Source organism: Crinia signifera, chromosome 2, assembly GCF_055691185.1.
Source record: "Crinia signifera chromosome 2, ASM5569118v1, whole genome shotgun sequence".
Taxonomy (NCBI): Eukaryota; Metazoa; Chordata; class Amphibia; order Anura; family Myobatrachidae; genus Crinia; species Crinia signifera.
In genome coordinates, this window is record NC_139218.1 from 396,027,617 (window position 1) to 396,048,128 (window position 20,512).

The window sequence follows — 20,512 nt, forward strand, 5'->3', positions numbered from 1 at the left end:
GTACGGGTTATATCGTTCTCCCACGGCACCGCCTATGTAGTTATCTATACTGGTGGGTGCGGGAATCGCCCAGTGTGTACGGGTAATATCGTTCTCCCACGGCACCGCCTATGTAGTTATCTATACTGGTGGCCTCGGGAATCACCCAGTGTTTACCCAACATAAGTATAAAATAAAAGATGTGCACAAAATACAGATATAATGCATTGTATAGCGGCATTAGGCATTCTGCAGATGGTGTACATATGCCCTGCTGTGACTTGTAGTTTCACAGAACTGGAGGAGCCACATGTAGACACCCCCCCTGCTGACAGGGCATCCTGAGACTTGTAGTTCCCACGCAGTGTGAGTGGCCAGCAGCTATAATACACAGTGGGGTGTAGTTCCTGTGCTGGCCTATAGGGGGCGCCCCCTGCTGGTGGCTGGCTGACGTAGCTGTGTCCTGCTGACTCCGTCTGGCTGCACAGCTCTTATAGCCCGGGGTCAGTGCTGGGGAAACGGAGTCTGGAAGCAGCATGTCCCCTGCAGGCGCTATCCTGGGAGTGCTCTGTCTGCTCTGCATCGCCGGCCACACAGCAGCCAGAGCCAGACCCCGTGAGTACCCACACAGACTGCGCTGCAAGGTGCTGCCAGTGCACAGGGCTCAGTGAGGAGGTGCTGCCAGTGCACAGGGCTCAGTGAAGAGGTGCTGCAAGTGCACAGGGGCTCAGTGAGGAGGTGCTGCCAGTGCACAGGGGCTCAGTGAGGAGGTGCTGCCAGTGCACAGGGGCTCAGTGAGGAGGTGCTGCCAGTGCACAAGGCTCAGTGAAGAGGTGCTGCAAGTGCACAGGGGCTCAGTGAGTAGGTGCTTCCAGAGGCTCACTGTGTTGGGGCCAGTGACTAGAGGGGATCAGTGAGTAGGTGCTTCCAGAGGCTCACTGTGTGGGGGCCACTGACTAGAGGGGATCAGTGAGTAGGTGCTTCCAGAGGCTCACTGTGTGTGGGCCACTGACTAGAGGGGATCAGTGAGTAGGTGTTAGTGAGTGTACAAGGAATCAGTAAGAGGAGCTGTCAGTAGGTAAGAGCCCAGTAAGAGCCCAGTGATTATTGGTGTAAGAATGGATCGGTGAATATGTGCTATTAGTAACTTGTCAGACATTCAGTGGCTATGTGGAGTATGAACATTATGAAGGTATTATATCTGTCATCTCTATTGGAGCTCAGGAAACTTGTAGTGTCAGCAAGGTGTGTGTCTGAAGGCTCAGTGAGTATAATGTGTCAGTAAGTGTCTGAAGGCTCAGTGAGTATAATGTGTCAGTAAGTGTCTGAAGGCTCAGTGAGTATAATGTGTCAGTAAGTGTCTGAAGGCTCAGTGAGTACAATGTGTCAGTAAGTGTCTGAAGGCTCAGTGAGTATAATGTGTCAGTAAGTGTCTGAAGGCTCAGTGAGTACAATGTGTCAGTAAGTGTCTGAAGGCTCAGTGAGTACAATGTGTCAGTAAGTGTCTGAAGGCTCAGTGAGTACAATGTGTCAGTAAGTGTCTGAAGGCTCAGTGAGTACAATGTGTCAGTAAGTGTCTGAAGGCTCAGTGAGTATAATGTGTCAGTAAGTGTCTGAAGGCTCAGCGAGTACAATGTGTCAGTAAGTGTCTGAAGTCTCAGTGAGTATAATGTGTCAGTAAGTGTCTGAAGGCTCAGTGAGTACAATGTGTCAGTAAGTGTCTGAAGGCTCAGTGAGTACAATGTGTCAGTAAGTGTCCGAAGGCTCAGTGAGTGTAATGTGTCAGTAAGTGTCCAAAGGCTCAGTGAGTATAATGTGTCAGTAAGTGTCCAAAGGCTCAGTGAGTATAATGTGTCAGTAAGTGTCTGAAGGCTCAGTGAGTACAATGTGTCAGTAAGTGTCCGAAGGCTCAGTGAGTGTAATGTGTCAGTAAGTGTCTGAAGGCTCAGTGAGTACAATGTGTCAGTAAGTGTCTGAAGGCTCAGTGAGTACAATGTGTCAGTAAGTGTCCGAAGGCTCAGTGAGTGTAATGTGTCAGTAAGTGTCCGAAGGCTCAGTGAGTACAATGTGTCAGTAAGTGTCTGAAGGCTCAGTGAGTATAATGTGTCAGTAAGTGTCTGAAGGCTCAGTGAGTATAATGTGTCAGTAAGTGTCTGAAGGCTCAGTGAGTATAATGTGTCAGTAAGTGTCTGAAGGCTCAGTGAGTACAATGTGTCAGTAAGTGTCTGAAGGCTCAGTGAGTATAATGTGTCAGTAAGTGTCTGAAGGCTCAGTGAGTACAATGTGTCAGTAAGTGTCTGAAGGCTCAGTGAGTACAATGTGTCAGTAAGTGTCTGAAGGCTCAGTGAGTACAATGTGTCAGTAAGTGTCTGAAGGCTCAGTGAGTACAATGTGTCAGTAAGTGTCTGAAGGCTCAGTGAGTACAATGTGTCAGTAAGTGTCTGAAGGCTCAGTGAGTATAATGTGTCAGTAAGTGTCTGAAGGCTCAGCGAGTACAATGTGTCAGTAAGTGTCTGAAGGCTCAGTGAGTATAATGTGTCAGTAAGTGTCTGAAGGCTCAGTGAGTACAATGTGTCAGTAAGTGTCTGAAGGCTCAGTGAGTACAATGTGTCAGTAAGTGTCCGAAGGCTCAGTGAGTGTAATGTGTCAGTAAGTGTCCAAAGGCTCAGTGAGTATAATGTGTCAGTAAGTGTCCAAAGGCTCAGTGAGTATAATGTGTCAGTAAGTGTCTGAAGGCTCAGTGAGTACAATGTGTCAGTAAGTGTCCGAAGGCTCAGTGAGTGTAATGTGTCAGTAAGTGTCTGAAGGCTCAGTGAGTACAATGTGTCAGTAAGTGTCTGAAGGCTCAGTGAGTACAATGTGTCAGTAAGTGTCCGAAGGCTCAGTGAGTGTAATGTGTCAGTAAGTGTCCAAAGGCTCAGTGAGTATAATGTGTCAGTAAGTGTCCAAAGGCTCAGTGAGTATAATGTGTCAGTAAGTGTCTGAAGGCTCAGTGAGTACAATGTGTCAGTAAGTGTCTGAAGGCTCAGTGAGTATAATGTGTCAGTAAGTGTCTGAAGGCTCAGTGAGTACAATGTGTCAGTAATTGTCTGAAGGCTCAGTGAGTATAATGTGTCAGTAATTGTCTGAAGGCTCAGTGAGTGTAATGTGTCAGTAAGTGTCCAAAGGCTCAGTGAGTATAATGTGTCAGTAAGTGTCCAAAGGCTCAGTGAGTATAATGTGTCAGTAAGTGTCTGAAGGCTCAGTGAGTACAATGTGTCAGTAAGTGTCCGAAGGCTCAGTGAGTGTAATGTGTCAGTAAGTGTCTGAAGGCTCAGTGAGTACAATGTGTCAGTAATTGTCTGAAGGCTCAGTGAATATAATGTGTCAGTAAGTATCCAAAGGCTCAGTGAGTATAATGTGTCAGTAAGTGTCCAAAGGCTCAGTGAGTATAATGTGTCAGTAATTGTCTGAAGGCTTAGTGAGTATAATGTGTCAGTAAGTGTCCAAAGGCTCAGTGAGTATTATGTGTCAGTAAGTGTCCGAAGGTGTCCAAGTTCTGCGACAGAGCCAAGTACACAGTATACAGTATACAGAGCGGATCAGACCACCTGTCTGTGCGTAGGGGGCACATGGGACACTGGGACGACTTACAATGCAAAATATGTGACAAGAGCCTGCTAATGGGACTTCCTGGGTGGGGGGACCCCGGAGGCTCTCAGAACACATCTGGCATTATCCCCTAAAGGGGCTACAATACACTTACTGACACATTACCCTCACTGAGCCTTTGGACACTTACTGACACATTATATTCACTAAGACTTCGGACACTTACTGAAGTCTTAGTGAATATAATGTGTCAGTAAGTGTCCAAAGGCTCAGTGAGGGTAATGTGTCAGTAAGTGTATTGTAGCCCCTTTAGGGGATAATGCCAGATGTGTTCTGAGAGCCTCCGGGGTCCCCCCACCCAGTAAGTCCCATTAGCAGGCTCTTGTCACATATTTTGCATTGTAAGTCGTCCCAGTGTCCCATGTGCCCCCCACGCACAGACAGGTGGTCTGATCCGCTCTGTATACTGTATACTGTGTACTTGGCTCTGTCGCAGAACTTGCTCTGCGCTGCTGTGTGCTCCGTCTAAGGGGCACTGACACTAGGGGTTTGCTAAGTGGGTGGGATGGGATTGCTGGCCGTCACAGTGTCCCTGTGTATCACGTTGGCTGATAGCGGATATATAATGTTACAATGCCTGGTAACACTGTGTAATATAGTGGTGAGTGTGTGTGTGTGTGTCTGTGTGTCTTTCTGGGGGGGGGGGCATATTCAGACGAGGGAGGTAATCGTTAGCGATATATCGGCAAGTCTGTACCCAGCTGGTGTGTATGGACTGTAAGATGCACACAGATGCGCGGTTTGGCTGACGCCAAGGACCAGGTGCGCAGAGAGCGGCTATTTCGTGATAAGTATAAGGGAACATTTCATATAAGGGCACATCTTTATATTACAGAAACAACCATTGCACAAGAAAGTGGTGTATCCCATAGCAACCTGTGTATCCTGTATCCCATAGGGACCTGTATCCCATAGCGACCTGTATCCCATAGCGACCTGTATCCCATAGCAACCTGTATCCCATAGCGACCTGTACCCAACAGTGACCTGTATCCCATAGCGATCTGTACACCATAGCGACCTGTATCCCATAGCAACCTGTATCCCATAGCGACCTGTACCCTATAGCGACCTGTATCCCATAGCGACCTGTATCCCATAGCGACCTATACCCCATAGCGACCTGTATCCCATAGCGACCTGTACCCCATAGCGACCTGTACCCCATAGCGACCTGTATCCCATAGCGACCTGTATCCCATAGCAACCTGTATCCCATAGCGACCTGTACCCAACAGTGACCTGTATCCCATAGCGATCTGTACACCATAGCGACCTGTATCCCATAGCAACCTGTATCCCATAGCGACCTGTACCCTATAGCGACCTGTATCCCATAGCGACCTGTATCCCATAGTGACCTGTATCCCATAGTGACCTGTACCCCATAGCGACCTGTACCCCATAGCGACCTGTACCCCATAGCGACCTGTATCCCATAGCGACCTGTACCCCATAGCGACATCTATCCCATAGTGACCTGTATCCCATAGTGACCTGTATCCCATAGCGACCGGTATCCCATAGCGACCTGTACCCCATAGTGACCTGTATCCCATAGCAACCGGTATCCCATAGCGACCTGTACCTTATAGCGACATCTATCCCATAGTGACCTGTACCCCATAGCGATCTGTATCCCTTAGCGACCTGTACCCCATAGCGACCTGTATCCCATAGCGACCTATACCCCATAGCGACCTGTATCCAATAGTGACCTGTATCCCATAGCGACCTGTATCCCATAGCGACCTGTATCCCATAGCGACCTGTATCCCATAGCGGCCTGTATCCCATAGCGACCTGTATCCTATAGCAGCCTGTACCCAATAGTGACCTGTAGCCCATAGGGACTTGTACCCCATAGCGACCTGTATCCCATAGCGACCGGTATCCCATAGCAACCTGTACCCCATAGTGACCTGTATCCCATAGCGACCGGTATCCCATAGCGACCTGTTGAACATGTTATACATGATAAATGTTAGATGTTTGCTATTGGTTTTTATGTTAGACCAGAGGTTCCTGCAGCAGCTACATGGATGTCCCTGGCGTGTTCCTGGCGTGTTCCTGGTGTGTGATACCCATGTATGTAACTCATCACACCGTATAGCGGCGGCTGTATTCGTCTCACTGGCCGTTCTTCTCTCTGCTGGCATGGGGTGTACCAGTGCTCTGAGACTATGCCCCACTCTATTGCTGCGCCCATTCCCCGGGCAGAGAGGGAGTCTGTGGGGCAGCATAGGGTTAATGCCGCCCAGAGACCGAGGTGACCAGACAGGCGCTACCCCCCCACATGGGCGCTCTCAGGGGATGTGATTTTTAAGAGATGTAGCTCACATAACTGGCGCCAGAAGTTCTGATTCCGCGCATCTGTAAAACTGCACTGGGCTCCTCTGGATTAACCCCTCGCGGCACTGACGACAATTTGTGGTTTGTGTTAATTTTTAACAACCCCAAAAATCATGTCATTCATTTACCCAGGAATGACTGCGCTGTGTGCTTGTGTTGTCCTTAGCGACTGCGTTTCACATCCTCAGCCCCATGTGCTCTCTGCAGACTATTCCCCTGTAGCCATCGCTGCCTGTAACCCCAAAGGCTCTATGTATCAGTCATAGCCCCGCGTTTCGCCTGGCCTGCGACGGATGGGACGGAAGCGGCTGCTGTGGGAGTCTGGGTGGTGGTTTTCTGCTGTGCGCTGCTCAGGACGACCTCCGTTCCAGCTCGGCTGTCATTCCCATGTAAATCTCATGCTAATGGCAACACCTGCTTTAACCCATGTGTCCCAGTGCTGCCTGGCCTTGCCAGCTGCTGCCGGGAGCCGGACGTCTAACAGCTGTCAGAGCGAAGCGATTCACTGCACAGAGCCTTTATTTCATAGCAGAGCCCTGGCAGACCCCTGTGCTCTCCGCTGCTAACATACGGAGCAAGTTCTGCAAGAAGTTACTTGTATTTAAAGTGACCTTGTTACTGCAGCGCTGTATGGTAATGCAGCAGGAGGCTTCTATTACATGCAGACTCCTCCTGCTACAGAAGTGATACAGCTGTATGGTGATGCAGCAGCAGGCGTCTATTACATGCAGACTCCTCCTGCTACAGCAGTGATATAGCTGTATGGTGATGCTGCAGGAGGCGTCTATTACATGCAGACTCCTCCTGCTGCAGCAGTGACAGCGCTGTATGGTGATGCAGCAGGAGGCGTCTATTACATGCAGATGCTTCCTGTTGCAGCATTGACAGAGCTGTATGGTGAAGCAGCAGGAGGCATCTATTACATGCAGACACCTCCCTCTGCAGCAGTGACAGAGCTTTATGGTGATGCAGCAGGAGGCATCTATTACATGCATACCCCTCCTGCTGCAGCAGTGATAGAGCTTTATGGTGATGCAGCAGGCTGGAATGGTCAGCAGTAGAAAGAAAGAAGTAATAATGCCACTGTATAGGTCATTGGTACGACCTCACCTAGAGTATTGTGTTCAGTTCTGGAGGCCATATCTCCAGAAGGATATAAATACATTAGAAACAGTACAAAGAAGGGCAACTAAAATGGTGCATGGCCTACATCACAAAACGTACCAGGAATGACTAAAAGATCTTACTATGTATACTTTAGAGCAGAGAAGAGAAAGGGGGGACATGATAGAAACTTTAACATATATCAGGGGTTATAACAAGGTACAGGTGGGAGACATTCTTCACAGGAAGAGGAGCAACAGAACACGAGGACATGCACTGACACTAGAGGGAGGAAGGTACAGGTGGGAGACATTCTTCACAGGAAGAGGAGCAACAGAACACGAGGACACGCACTGACACTATAGGGAGGAAGGTACAGGTGGGAGACATTCCTCACAGGAAGAGGAGCAGCAGAATACGAGGACACGCACTGACACTAGAGGGAGGAAGGTACAGGTGGGAGACATTCTTCACAGGAAAAGGAGCAGCAGAACACGAGGACACGCACTGACACTATAGGGAGGAAGGTACAGGTGGGAGACATTCCTCACAGGAAGAGGAGCAGCAGAATACGAGGACACGCACTGACACTAGAGGGAGGAAGGTACAGGTGGGAGACATTCTTCACAGGAAAAGGAGCAGCAGAACACGAGGACACGCACTGACACTATAGGGAGGAAGGTACAGGTGGGAGACATTCCTCACAGGAAGAGGAGCAGCAGAACACGAGGACATGCACTGACACTAGAGGGAGGAAGATACAGGTGGGAGACATTCCTCACAGGAAGAGGAGCAGCAGAACACGAGGACATGCACTGACACTAGAGGGAGGAAGGTACAGGTGGGAGACATTCTTCACAGGAAGAGGAGCAGCAGAACACGAGGACATGCACTGACACTAGGGGGAGGAAGGTACAGGTGGGAGACATTCTTCACAGGAAGAGGAGCAGCAGAACACGAGGACATGCACTGACACTAGAGGGAGGAAGGTACAGGTGGGACACATTAGTCACAGGAAGAGGAGCAGCAGAACACGAGGACATGCACTGACACTAGAGGGAGGAAGGTACAGGTGGGAGACATTCTTCACAGGTAGAGGAGCAGCAGAACACGAGGACAGGTACTGACACTAGAGGGAGGAAGGTACAGGTGGGAGACATTAGTCACAGGAAGAGGAGCAGCAGAACACGAGGACATGCACTGACACTAGGGGGAGGAAGGTACAGGTGGGAGACATTCATCACAGGAAGAGGAGCAGCAGAACACGAGGACATGCACTGACACTAGAGGGAGGAAGGTACAGGTGGGAGACATTCTTCACAGGAACAGAAGCAGCAGAACACGAGGACAGGCACTGACACTAGAGGGAGGAAGGTACAGGTGGGAGACATTCTTCACAGGAACAGGAGCAGCAGAACACGAGGACAGGCACTGACACTAGAGGGAGGAAGGTACAGGTGGGAGACATTCTTCACAGGAAGAGGAGCAGCAGAACACGAGGACATGCACTGACACTAGAGGGAGGAAGGTACAGGTGGGAGACATTCTTCACAGGAAGAGGAGCAGCAGAACACGCGGACATGCACTGACACTAGAGGGAGGAAGGTACAGGTGGGAGACATTCTTTACACGTAGAGGAGCAGCTGAACACGAGGACAGGTACTGACACTAGAGGGAGGAAGGTACAGGTGGGAGACATTAGTCACAGGAAGAGGAGCAGCAGAACACAAGGACACGCACTGACACTAGGGGGAGGAAGGTACAGGTGGGAGACATTCTTCACAGGAAGAGGAGCATCAGAACACGGGGACACGCACTGACACTAGAGGGAGGAAGGTACAGGTGGGAGACATTCTTCACAGGAAGAGGAGCAGCAGAACACGAGGACACGCACTGACACTAGAGGGAGGAAGGTACAGGTGGGAGACATTCTTCACAGGAAGAGGAGCAGCAGAACACGAGGACACGCACTGACACTAGAGGGAGGAAGGTACAGGTGGGAGACATTCCTCACAGGAAGAGGAGCAGCAGAACACGAGGACACGCACTGACACTAGAGGGAGGAAGGTACAGGTAGGAGACGTTCCTCACAGGAAGAGGAGCAGCAGAACACGAGGACACGCACTGACACTAGAGGGAGGAAGGTGCAGGTGGGAGACATTCTTCACAGGAAGAGGAGCAGCAGAACACGAGGACACGCACTGACACTAGTGGGAGGAAGGTACATGTGGGAGACATTCTTCACAGGAAGAGGAGCAACAGAACAGGAGGACATGCACTGACACTAGAGGGAGGAAGGTACAGGTGGGAGACATTCATCACAGGAAGAGGAGCAGCAGAACACGAGGACATGCACTGACACTAGAGGGAGGAAGGTACAGGTGGGAGACATTCTTCACAGGAACAGGAGCAGCAGAACACGAGGACAGGCACTGACACTAGAGGGAGGAAGGTACAGGTGGGAGACATTCTTCACAGGAAGAGGAGCAGCAGAACACGAGGACATGCACTGACACTAGAGGGAGGAAGGTACAGGTGGGAGACATTCTTCACAGGAAGAGGAGCAGCAGAACACGAGGCCATGCACTGACACTAGAGGGAGGAAGGTACAGGTGGGAGACATTCTTCACACGTAGAGGAGCAGCAGAACACGAGGACAGGTACTGACACTAGAGGGAGGAAGGTACAGGTGGGAGACATTAGTCACAGGAAGAGGAGCAGCAGAACACAAGGACACGCACTGACACTAGGGGGAGGAAGGTACAGGTGGGAGACATTCTTCACAGGAAGAGGAGCATTAGATCACGGGGACACGCACTGACACTAGAGGGAGGAAGGGTACAGGTGGGAGACATTCTTCACAGGAAGAGGAGCAGCAGAACACAAGGACACGCACTGACACTAGAGGGAGGAAGGTACAGGTGGGAGACATTCTTCACAGGAAGAGGAGCAACAGAACACGAGGACACGCACTGACACTAGAGGGAGGAAGGTACAGGTGGGAGACATTCTTCACAGGAAGAGGAGCAGCAGAACACGAGGACACGCACTGACACTAGAGGGAGGAAGGTACAGGTGGGAGACTTTCTTCACAGGAAGAGGAGCAACAGAACACGAGGACACGCACTGACACTAGAGGGAGGAAGGTACAGGTGGGAGACATTCCTCACAGGAAGAGGAGCAGCAGAACACGAGGACACGCACTGACACTAGAGGGAGGAAGGTGCAGGTGGGAGACATTAGTCACAGGAAGAGGAGCAGCAGAACACGAGGACACGTACTGACACTAGGTGGAGGAAGGTACAGGTGGGAGACATTCCTCACAGGAAGAGGAGCAGCAGAACACGAGGACACGCACTGACACTAGAGGGAGGAAGGTACAGATGGGAGACATTCCTACAGGAAGAGGAGCAGCAGAACACGAGGACACGCACTGACACTAGAGGGAGGAAGGTACTAGTAGGAGACGTTCCTCACTGGAAGAGGAGCATTAGATCACGGGGACACGCACTGACACTAGAGGGAGGAAGGGTACAGGTGGGAGACATTCTTCACAGGAAGAGGAGCAGCAGAACACAAGGACACGCACTGACACTAGAGGGAGGAAGGTACAGGTGGGAGACATTCTTCACAGGAAGAGGAGCAACAGAACACGAGGACACGCACTGACACTAGAGGGAGGAAGGTACAGGTGGGAGACATTCTTCACAGGAAGAGGAGCAGCAGAACACGAGGACACGCACTGACACTAGAGGGAGGAAGGTACAGGTGGGAGACTTTCTTCACAGGAAGAGGAGCAACAGAACACGAGGACACGCACTGACACTAGAGGGAGGAAGGTACAGGTGGGAGACATTCCTCACAGGAAGAGGAGCAGCAGAACACGAGGACACGCACTGATACTAGAGGGAGGAAGGTACAGGTGGGAGACAGTCACAGGAAGAGGAGCAGCAGAACACGAGGACACGCACTGACACTAGAGGGAGGAAGGTACAGGTGGGAGACATTCTTCACAGGAAGAGGAGCAGCAGAACACGAGGAAACGCACTGACACTAGAGGGAGGAAGGTACAGGTGGGAGACATTCTTCACAGGAAGAGGAGCAGCAGAACATGAGGACACGCACTGACACTAGAGGGAGGAAGGTACAGGTGGGAGACGTTCCTCACAGGAAGAGGAGCAGCAGTACATGAGGACACGCACTGACACTAGAGGGAGAAAGGTACAGGTAGGAGACGTTCCTCACAGGAAGAGGAGCAGCAGAACCCGAGGACACGCCTGACACTAGAGGGAGGAAGGTACAGGTGGGGGACGTTCCTCACAGGAAGAGGAGCAACAGAACACGAGGACATGCACTGACACTAGAGAGAGGGAGGTACAGGTGGGAGACATTCGTCACAGGAAGAGGAGCAGCAGAACACGAGGACAGGCACTGACACTAGAGGGAGGAAGGTACAGGTGGGAGACATTCCTCACAGGAAGAGGAGCAACAGAACACGAGGAAACGCACTGACACTAGAGGGAGGAAGGTACAGGTGGGAGACATTCTTCACAGGAAGAGGAGCAGCAGAACATGAGGACACGCACTGACACTAGAGGGAGGAAGGTACAGGTGGGAGACGTTCCTCACAGGAAGAGGAGCAGCAGTACATGAGGACACGCACTGACACTAGAGGGAGAAAGGTACAGGTAGGAGACGTTCCTCACAGGAAGAGGAGCAGCAGAACCCGAGGACACGCCTGACACTAGAGGGAGGAAGGTACAGGTGGGGGACGTTCCTCACAGGAAGAGGAGCAACAGAACACGAGGACATGCACTGACACTAGAGAGAGGAAGGTACAGGTGGGAGACATTCGTCACAGGAAGAGGAGCAGCAGAACACGAGGACAGGCACTGACACTAGAGGGAGGGTGGTACAGGTGGGAGACATTAGTCACAGGAAGTGGAGCAGCAGAACACGAGGACACGCACTGACACTAGAGGGAGGAAGGTACAGGTGGGAGACATTCCTCACAGGAAGAGGAGCAACAGAACACGAGGACACGCACTGACACTATAGGGAGGAAGGTACAGGTGGGAGACATTCTTCACAGGAAGAGGAGCAGCAGAACACGAGGACATGCACTGACACTAGAGGGAGGAAGGTACAGGTGGGAGACATTGTTCACAGGAAGAGGAGCAGCAGAACACGAGGACATGCACTGACACTATAGGGAGGAAGGTACAGGTGGGAGACATTCTTCACAGGAAGAGGAGCAGCAGAACACTAGGACAGGCACTGACACTAGAGGGAGGAAGGTACAGGTGGGAGACATTAGTCACAGGAAGAGGAGCAGCAGAACACGAGGACACGCACTGACACTAGAGGGAGGAAGGTACAGGTGGGAGACATTATTCACAGGAAGAGGAGCAACAGAACACGAGGACATGCACTGACACTAGAGGGAGGAAAATTCAGGGGAAATGTGAGGAAGAATTACTTCACAGAAAGAGTAGTAGATAAGTGGAATAGCCTCCCATCAGAGGTGGTAGAAGCAAATACAGTATAGTACAATGTAAACATGCTTGGGATAGGCATATTGATATCCTTACAAAGAAATAAGGATCAAATATGGTTTGAGGTAACAAGTTTTAAAAAGGGGCAGACTAGATGGGCCAAGTGGTTCTTATCTGCCGTCACATTCTATGTTTCTATGTCAGCGCTGCTTCTTTAAGTGTAGACTTACCTGGTGTTGTGAAAACCGCGGGGAGACCTCATGTCAACCCTTTCTTTGTCAACCATTGTCACGTTGACCATATAGGGACAACCTATTGACTTTACCTAGACACTGTCGACCTATCGATTGGATGTTTCGGTAAATTGCTTCCTCGTGGGACATTAGGTATTTCTATATACAGTGTATATACGGTATGGGTGTATGTATATATATATAACGATGACCGACATGCTATGCTTTGCCGTTTGACCTTTTTGTTCAATATAAGAACTATTTAATACAATGGCTAGAGGTGGGATGTGAGAGGTATACATTCATATTGTCAGCAATAGAGAATATAGCCCTCGTAGGTTAGGATGTGGCCTATATCTGCTGCTTATAATTGGCATCAGTGCTGTATACATACAGGTGAGGTGAAAATTGGATGAATAAGAATTTCTGCTTCATATACTGTAGATGTGATACATTACTGATAATGTGGACATGGGAATGTCTATTTGGTCATAATATCAAAATACTCGCAATTTTATCACTGGTGGTCTAACAGCGACCTGGTACAGAGGCTGTAGCTAACCCCACCCCTCCCTCAAGTGCTTAACCCTCCCCCTAGTGCCTAACCCTGACCCTCCCCCTAGTGCCTAACCCTGACCCTCCCCTAGCGCCTAACACTTGTGGCGCCTTATAAATAAAATTATAATAATAATAGTGCCTAACCCTAGCCCTCTCCTCCTATACCCTAACCCTAACTCACCCCCTAATGCCTAACCCTAGCCCTCTCCTCCTACAGCCTAACCCTATCCCTCCCTCAAGTGCTTAACCCCTCCCCTAGTACCAGTGGCGTAACTACAAATTTGGCTCCCCCCTGCCAACAATGTTTGTTGCACCCCCCTCCCCCCCCCCCCTACACCACTGTATCATACACACAAAAAATATACACATAAATCATAAAAAAATACCATAAAAATGTGATGCTGCTAAATATTCTCTAACCTTACAGCAGGTGGGAGATGCAGGTACGGCGGGCACCGACGGGCAATGTGGCGGGCAGACAAGGGAGTGGAAGAAGTCCCGTGCTAGCAGCTGCGGCTGGGACCCTGCAGGCTGCTGCTTCACACTCAGATTCATCGCCGCCGCAGCAGTCCAGCATGGCTCTTAGAGCCGGCAGCTGTGACAGTAGGGAGAAGTGCCGCGGCTGCTAGTGGGGAACTTTATCTGGCAAGGAGTTACGCAACTGTGTGCTGCCACTGTCATGGCCGCGCCCGCGCTGACTCGCCTGTGATAAGCGAGCGCACGGGCAGCGGTGGGCGGGCGGCCATGGCACAAGCAGCCGCATACTGTGTGTAGTGTGCCGGACACTCACTTGTCCGGCACCCGGCGCCCCCGCCCCCACTGAGTGAAGTGTGACAGACTCTCTGTCTGTCACACTCACTTGTCCAGCACCCGGCGCCCACGCAGCCCCCGCTCCCCCAAGCAGCAGCGGGGGCTGCCTTATGGTATCTCCGCCACTGCCTAGTACCTAACCCTCCCACTAGTGTCTAACCCTGCCCCTTCCCCTGGTGACTAACACTAACCCTCCCACTAGTGCCTAATCCTCTCCTCTTATAGCCAAACCCTGACCCACCCGCTAGTGCCTAACCCTTCCCCTAGGGCTTAACCCTAACCTCCCCCCTAGTGCCTAACCCTCACCCAGTGCCTAACCCTAACCCTCCCCTAGTACCTAACCATAACCCTCCCTCTAGTGCCTAACCCTCCCCCTAGTACCTAATCATAACCCTCCCCCTAGTACCTAACCATAACCCTCCCCCTAGTGCCTAACCCTCCCCTACCACCTAACCCTAACCCCCCTTTAGCACCTAACCCTCCCCTGGCACCTAACCCTCCCCCTAGTACCTAACCCTATCCCTCCCCTAGCACCTAACCCTCCCCCTAGTACCTAACCCTATCCCTCCCCTAGCACCTAACCCTCCCCCTAGTACCTAACCCTCCCCCTAGTACCTAACCCTCCCCCTAGTACCTAACCCTATCCCTCCCCTAGCACCTAACCCTCCCCTAGCACCTAACCATCCCCCTAGTACCTAACCCTATCCCTCCCCTAGCACCTTACCCTCCCCCTAGCACCTAACCCTCCCCCTAGTACCTAACCCTATCCCTCCCCTAGCACCTAACCCTCCCCCTAGTACCTAACCCTATCCCTCCCCTAGTACCTAACCCTCCCCCTAGTACCTAACCCTATCCCTACCCTAGCACCTAACCCTCCCCTAGCACCTAACCCTCCCCCTAGTACCTAACCCTAACCCTCCCCCTAGTACCTAACCCTCCCCCTAGCACCTAACCCTCCCCCTAGTACCTAAACCTAACACTCTCCTCCTGTAGCTTTGCCTTAACCAAAGCCAGACTATGAAGAATGCCTACATTTCACATGTCGGCATTATGTACATGTCGATATTACGCACATGCTAACATATTCAGTGGCGTCATTTAACCATTGTAAGAGCCATATGTGTGGAGTTTGTATATTCTCCCCACATTGCTCTGGTTTCCCCTGCACTCCTCCGTCATGTTCCTATAAACATACAGTACATGCTGTCAGTCCCCTTGTCTCACCCTGAATGAGTTACAGTAAAACAATGGAGATGCAGTGCACGGTCCCGTCCAGTGTACACACTGGCATTGCCCATATGAGGAGTACACGTCCCAGTGTACACGCTGGCATTGCCCATATGAGGAGTACACGTCCCAGTGTACACACTGGCATTGCCCATATGAGGAGTACACGTCCCAGTGTACACACTGGCATTGCCCATATGAGGAGTACACGTCCCAGTGTACACACTGGCATTGCCCATATGAGGAGTACACGTCCCAGTGTACACACTGGCATTGCCCATATGAGGAGTACACGTCCCAGTGTACAGACTGGCATTGCCCATATGAGGAGTACACGTCCCAGTGTACAGACTGGCATTGCCCATATGAGGAGTACACGTCCCAGTGTACAGACTGGCATTGCCCATATGAGGAGTACACGTCCCAGTGTACAGACTGGCATTGCCCATATGAGGAGTACACGTCCAGTGTACACACTGGCATTGCCCATATGAGGAGTACACGTCCAGTGTACACACTGGCATTGCCCATATGAGGAGTACACGTCCAGTGTACACACTGGCATTGCCCATATGAGGAGTACACGTCCAGTGTACACACTGGCATTGCCCATATGAGGAGTACACGTCCCAGTGTACACACTGGCATTGCCAATATGAGGAGTACACGTCCAGTGTACACACTGGCATTGCCCATATGAGGAGTACACGTCCCAGTGTACACACTGGCATTGCCCATATGAGGAGTACACGTCCAGTGTACACGCTGGCATTGCCCATATGAGGAGTACACGTCCCAGTGTACACGCTGGCATTGCCCATATGAGGAGTACACGTCCAGTGTACACGCTGGCATTGCCCATATGAGGAGTACACGTCCAGTGTACACGCTGGCATTGCCCATATGAGGAGTACACGTCCTGTGTACACACTGGCATTGCCCATATGAGGAGTACACGTCCCAGTGTACACAATGGCATTGCCCATATGAGGAGTACACGTCCCAGTGTACACACTGGCATTGCCCATATGAGGAGTACACGTCCAGTGTATACACTGGCATTGCCCATATGAGGAGTACACGTCCCAGTGTACACAATGGCATTGCCCATATGAGGAGTACTCGTCCAGTGTACACACTGGCATTGCCCATATAAGGAGTACACGTCCAGTGTACACACTGGCATTGCCCATATGAGGAGTACACGTCCCAGTGTACACAATGGCATTGCCCATATGAGGAGTACACGTCCCAGTGTACACACTGGCATTGCCCATATGAGGAGTACACGTCCCAGTGTACACACTGGCATTGCCCATATGAGGAGTACACGTCCCAGTGTACACACTGGCATTGCCCATATGAGGAGTACACGTCCCAGTGTACACACTGGCATTGCCTATATGAGGAGTACACGTCCCAGTGTACAGACTGGCATTGCCCATATGAGGAGTACACGTCCCAGTGTACAGACTGGCATTGCCCATATGAGGAGTACACGTCCCAGTGTACAGACTGGCATTGCCCATATGAGGAGTACACGTCCCAGTGTACAGACTGGCATTGCCCATATGAGGAGTACACGTCCAGTGTACACACTGGCATTGCCCATATGAGGAGTACACGTCCAGTGTACACACTGGCATTGCCCATATGAGGAGTACACGTCCAGTGTACACACTGGCATTGCCCATATGAGGAGTACACGTCCAGTGTACACACTGGCATTGCCCATATGAGGAGTACACGTCCCAGTGTACACACTGGCATTGCCAATATGAGGAGTACACGTCCAGTGTACACACTGGCATTGCCCATATGAGGAGTACACGTCCCAGTGTACACACTGGCATTGCCCATATGAGGAGTACACGTCCAGTGTACACGCTGGCATTGCCCATATGAGGAGTACACGTCCCAGTGTACACACTGGCATTGCCCATATGAGGAGTACACGTCCAGTGTACACGCTGGCATTGCCCATATGAGGAGTACACGTCCAGTGTACACGCTGGCATTGCCCATATGAGGAGTACACGTCCTGTGTACACACTGGCATTGCCCATATGAGGAGTACACGTCCCAGTGTACACAATGGCATTGCCCATATGAGGAGTACACGTCCCAGTGTACACACTGGCATTGCCCATATGAGGAGTACACGTCCAGTGTATACACTGGCATTGCCCATATGAGGAGTACACGTCCCAGTGTACACACTGGCATTGCCCATATGAGGAGTACTCGTCCAGTGTACACACTGGCATTGCCCATATGAGGAGTACACGTCCCAGTGTACACAATGGCATTGCCCATATGAGGAGTACACGTCCCAGTGTACACACTGGCATTGCCCATATGAGGAGTACACGTCCAGTATACACACTGGCATTGCCCATATGAGGAGTACACGTCCAGTGTTTAGTAATAGCTTGTTAGGAGAGGTGTCCTGCTTACATCTAATCCCGTTATATCAAACACAACCTGACTCCTTCTGAGTCTGGCGGTCTGGTAATCCTACATTGGGTCACGTTTCAGTCAGCTACGAGCAATGGAGCCTAGAGAGTGGGATTTACTGTAGAGCACGCTTTGCGATTTAACCCTTCCACGGTGGTAACTGTACTGTAAGGTGTATTTATCTTATTCTTATGTTGGGTTAGTCACAATTGCATGAAAAGGGAAGGGGAGGGGGGATGGCGACCGGTGCACAGGTATGTATTGCAAGAAACAATTAAATATAATAAGGTTATGGTTCCACAATAACAGTTATATATGGAGGGGGATCGTGTTCCGTCTGTAAAATTAGGACGTGGAGGTGCACCCAAGAGAGTGGCTATAGTTGCAGAGAAAGAAGACGAAAAGACTCTCTGTTTTTTGGGGCACTCTTTTACAAAGATTCCGCGTGGTAATCTATACGTATATAAGTTCAGTAATTATGTTGAGTAGTTATGTGACGAGGTACCCACTATCGGAAGCGGTCATCTATTAGAATGAACTTAGATCTACAGTCATTAGGTCGACCCCACTAGGTCGACTGGCAGGAAGGTCGACCTGACTTAAGGTCGACATGGGCCAAGGTCGACATGACTTAAGGTTGAATTTGCATAAAGGTCGACATGAGGAAGGTCGACTGGTCATAAGGTCGACATGGGTTTTTCACTGTTTTTTGAGCCGACATGTGCCGACAGGCGGTATTTCATGCCCTACCATCCACTAGGGCGTGGAGGAGGTTATTAAAGCTGTGGCGAGCGAAGCAAGCCACCGTGCCTGAAGCATTGCGAGCGATGCGAGGGTCCGATTCTCATTGCCAACTGTGTCCATGTCGACTGTGTCGACATTCGAGTAAAAAAAACAGTGAAAAACCCATGTCGACCTTATGACCAGTTGACCTTCCTCATGTCGACCTTTATGCAAATTCGACCTTAACTCATGTCGACCTTGGCCCATGTCGACCTTAAGTCAGGTCGACCTTCCTGCCAGTCGACCTAGTGGGGTCGACCTAATGACTGTAGACGTAAGTGTGGTCTGACAGATGTACCGATTCCCCACTATCACACTTGTCCCTTTAGATGGCAGATTATGCAGATTGTACCCTCTTATATAACAGTTGGTGTCTGCAATAAATGAGAGCAATACACCTGTAGTTATATGACAACCAGTGGTTGCTATTCTAGTACACAATGATTTGGGGAGAGATGGGGACCCCGAGTAGAGTTCCCGTGATTCCCCTGGTTGGAGTGAATTTGCTAAAATTTAACTTTTAATTGATACACTATAAAATGTGACTAGACAAACATAAAACTAGACTTGGACACACATACATGAATATGACGTAAAAAGAGAAAGCAGTATACGTTTCTAAATCTCCGTGAGTTCTGGCACAATGCCGTCAATCCTCTATTAATAGTACTCGGGGTCCCCATCTCTCCCCAAATCATTGTGTACTAGAATAGCAACCACTAGTTGTCATATAACTACAGGTATTGCTCATGTTTATATTGCACGAGGTCACACTGTACAAGTATGTGTGTGTGTGTGTGTGTGTGTGGGGGGGGGGTTGTCACATTTTGGGGGTGATTCAGGTTGTCTTGCAAAGCACATTTTGTTTGCTAATGGATAAAACCATGTGGACTGCAGGTGGGGCAAATGTAACATGCACGTTACATCTGCCCCACCTGCAGTGCAGCATGGTTTTGACCATTAGAAAACCAAGGGCCAAATGTAATAGGGTGAACGTTTCAGAAAGTGAGAGATTTTGGCAGAGGTTTCCCATGTTTTTTAAAGCAGCAATGTGCTTTGCGAGCCAACCTGAATTACCCCCTTTATGCTGGGTACACCCCCCCCCTACATAAGGCCCCATCTACAAGTCATTAATTTAAGGTAATTGTGTCTATATAAAATGTCCATGTAGTTTGGAATTGATCCGATCCGTGGTAAATAACCACCCTCCAATCAGCTTGTGACAGTCATTTACTGCCTGACTGCAGATTGGGAGACGGGTGGAGAATGCAGCACTCTGATTGGTGCATAGCTCCAGAATTCCACCAATCAGCATGCTGACAGCCACTCACCGTCTGGCTGGAGGCTGGTAGAGAATGCAACACTCTGATTGGTGCATAGCTCCAGAATTCCACCAATCAGCAAGTACTGGCAAGTACTGTTACGCTACAGGTAGAGAGTATGCTGGCTGACCGTTCTGACTGTGTTCACCTCTGAACTTGGACAGGGAGGTGACCTTGTGACCTCTGAACCTTGTGACCTCTGAACTTGGACAGGGAGGTGATTCCTACACAGCTGACCAGCAAAATGGGGTTCAACGAGGCCAGGAATCTGCCTGGTGACACTGGGACCCCTTGGAGGGGGGTGTTTGGGCGTAAAATCAGCTACATAAATAGCTGCCTTATTTCATTGGTTGGATATCCCCTCTGTCAGAGTGTATCTAACCTGCCCTAGATTATATCGGTATTGGCATCCTGCTTCTCCATTGGCTGTCTCCTAGATTATGGGAACTGAGTTGCCCAAGATCCTGAACTCCTAATCTCACGACCACAAACAGGACGTTATTCAGGGTGTTCTTGGAAGCATCGCCCTCTCCTTGCTGAG

The 20,512-nt window shown here is 50.4% G+C and overlaps 1 protein-coding gene across 2 annotated transcripts in view; it reads left to right on the forward strand.

The window, feature by feature from the left end:
- Nucleotides 1-20,512, forward strand: part of CHRDL2 (chordin like 2) — a 113,168-nt gene that overhangs the window by 49,273 nt on the left and 43,383 nt on the right. Inside the window, exon 1 of one of the 2 annotated variants that reach the window (XM_083170507.1) lies at nucleotides 472-594. The exons of the other annotated variant lie outside the window; for it this stretch is intronic. Within the exon in view, the coding sequence (XP_083026633.1) occupies nucleotides 516-594 (79 nt within the window). The 5' untranslated portion in view covers nucleotides 472-515. Of the gene's footprint in view, nucleotides 1-471; nucleotides 595-20,512 lie in introns of those variants that run through there. 2 annotated transcript variants of the gene reach the window in all.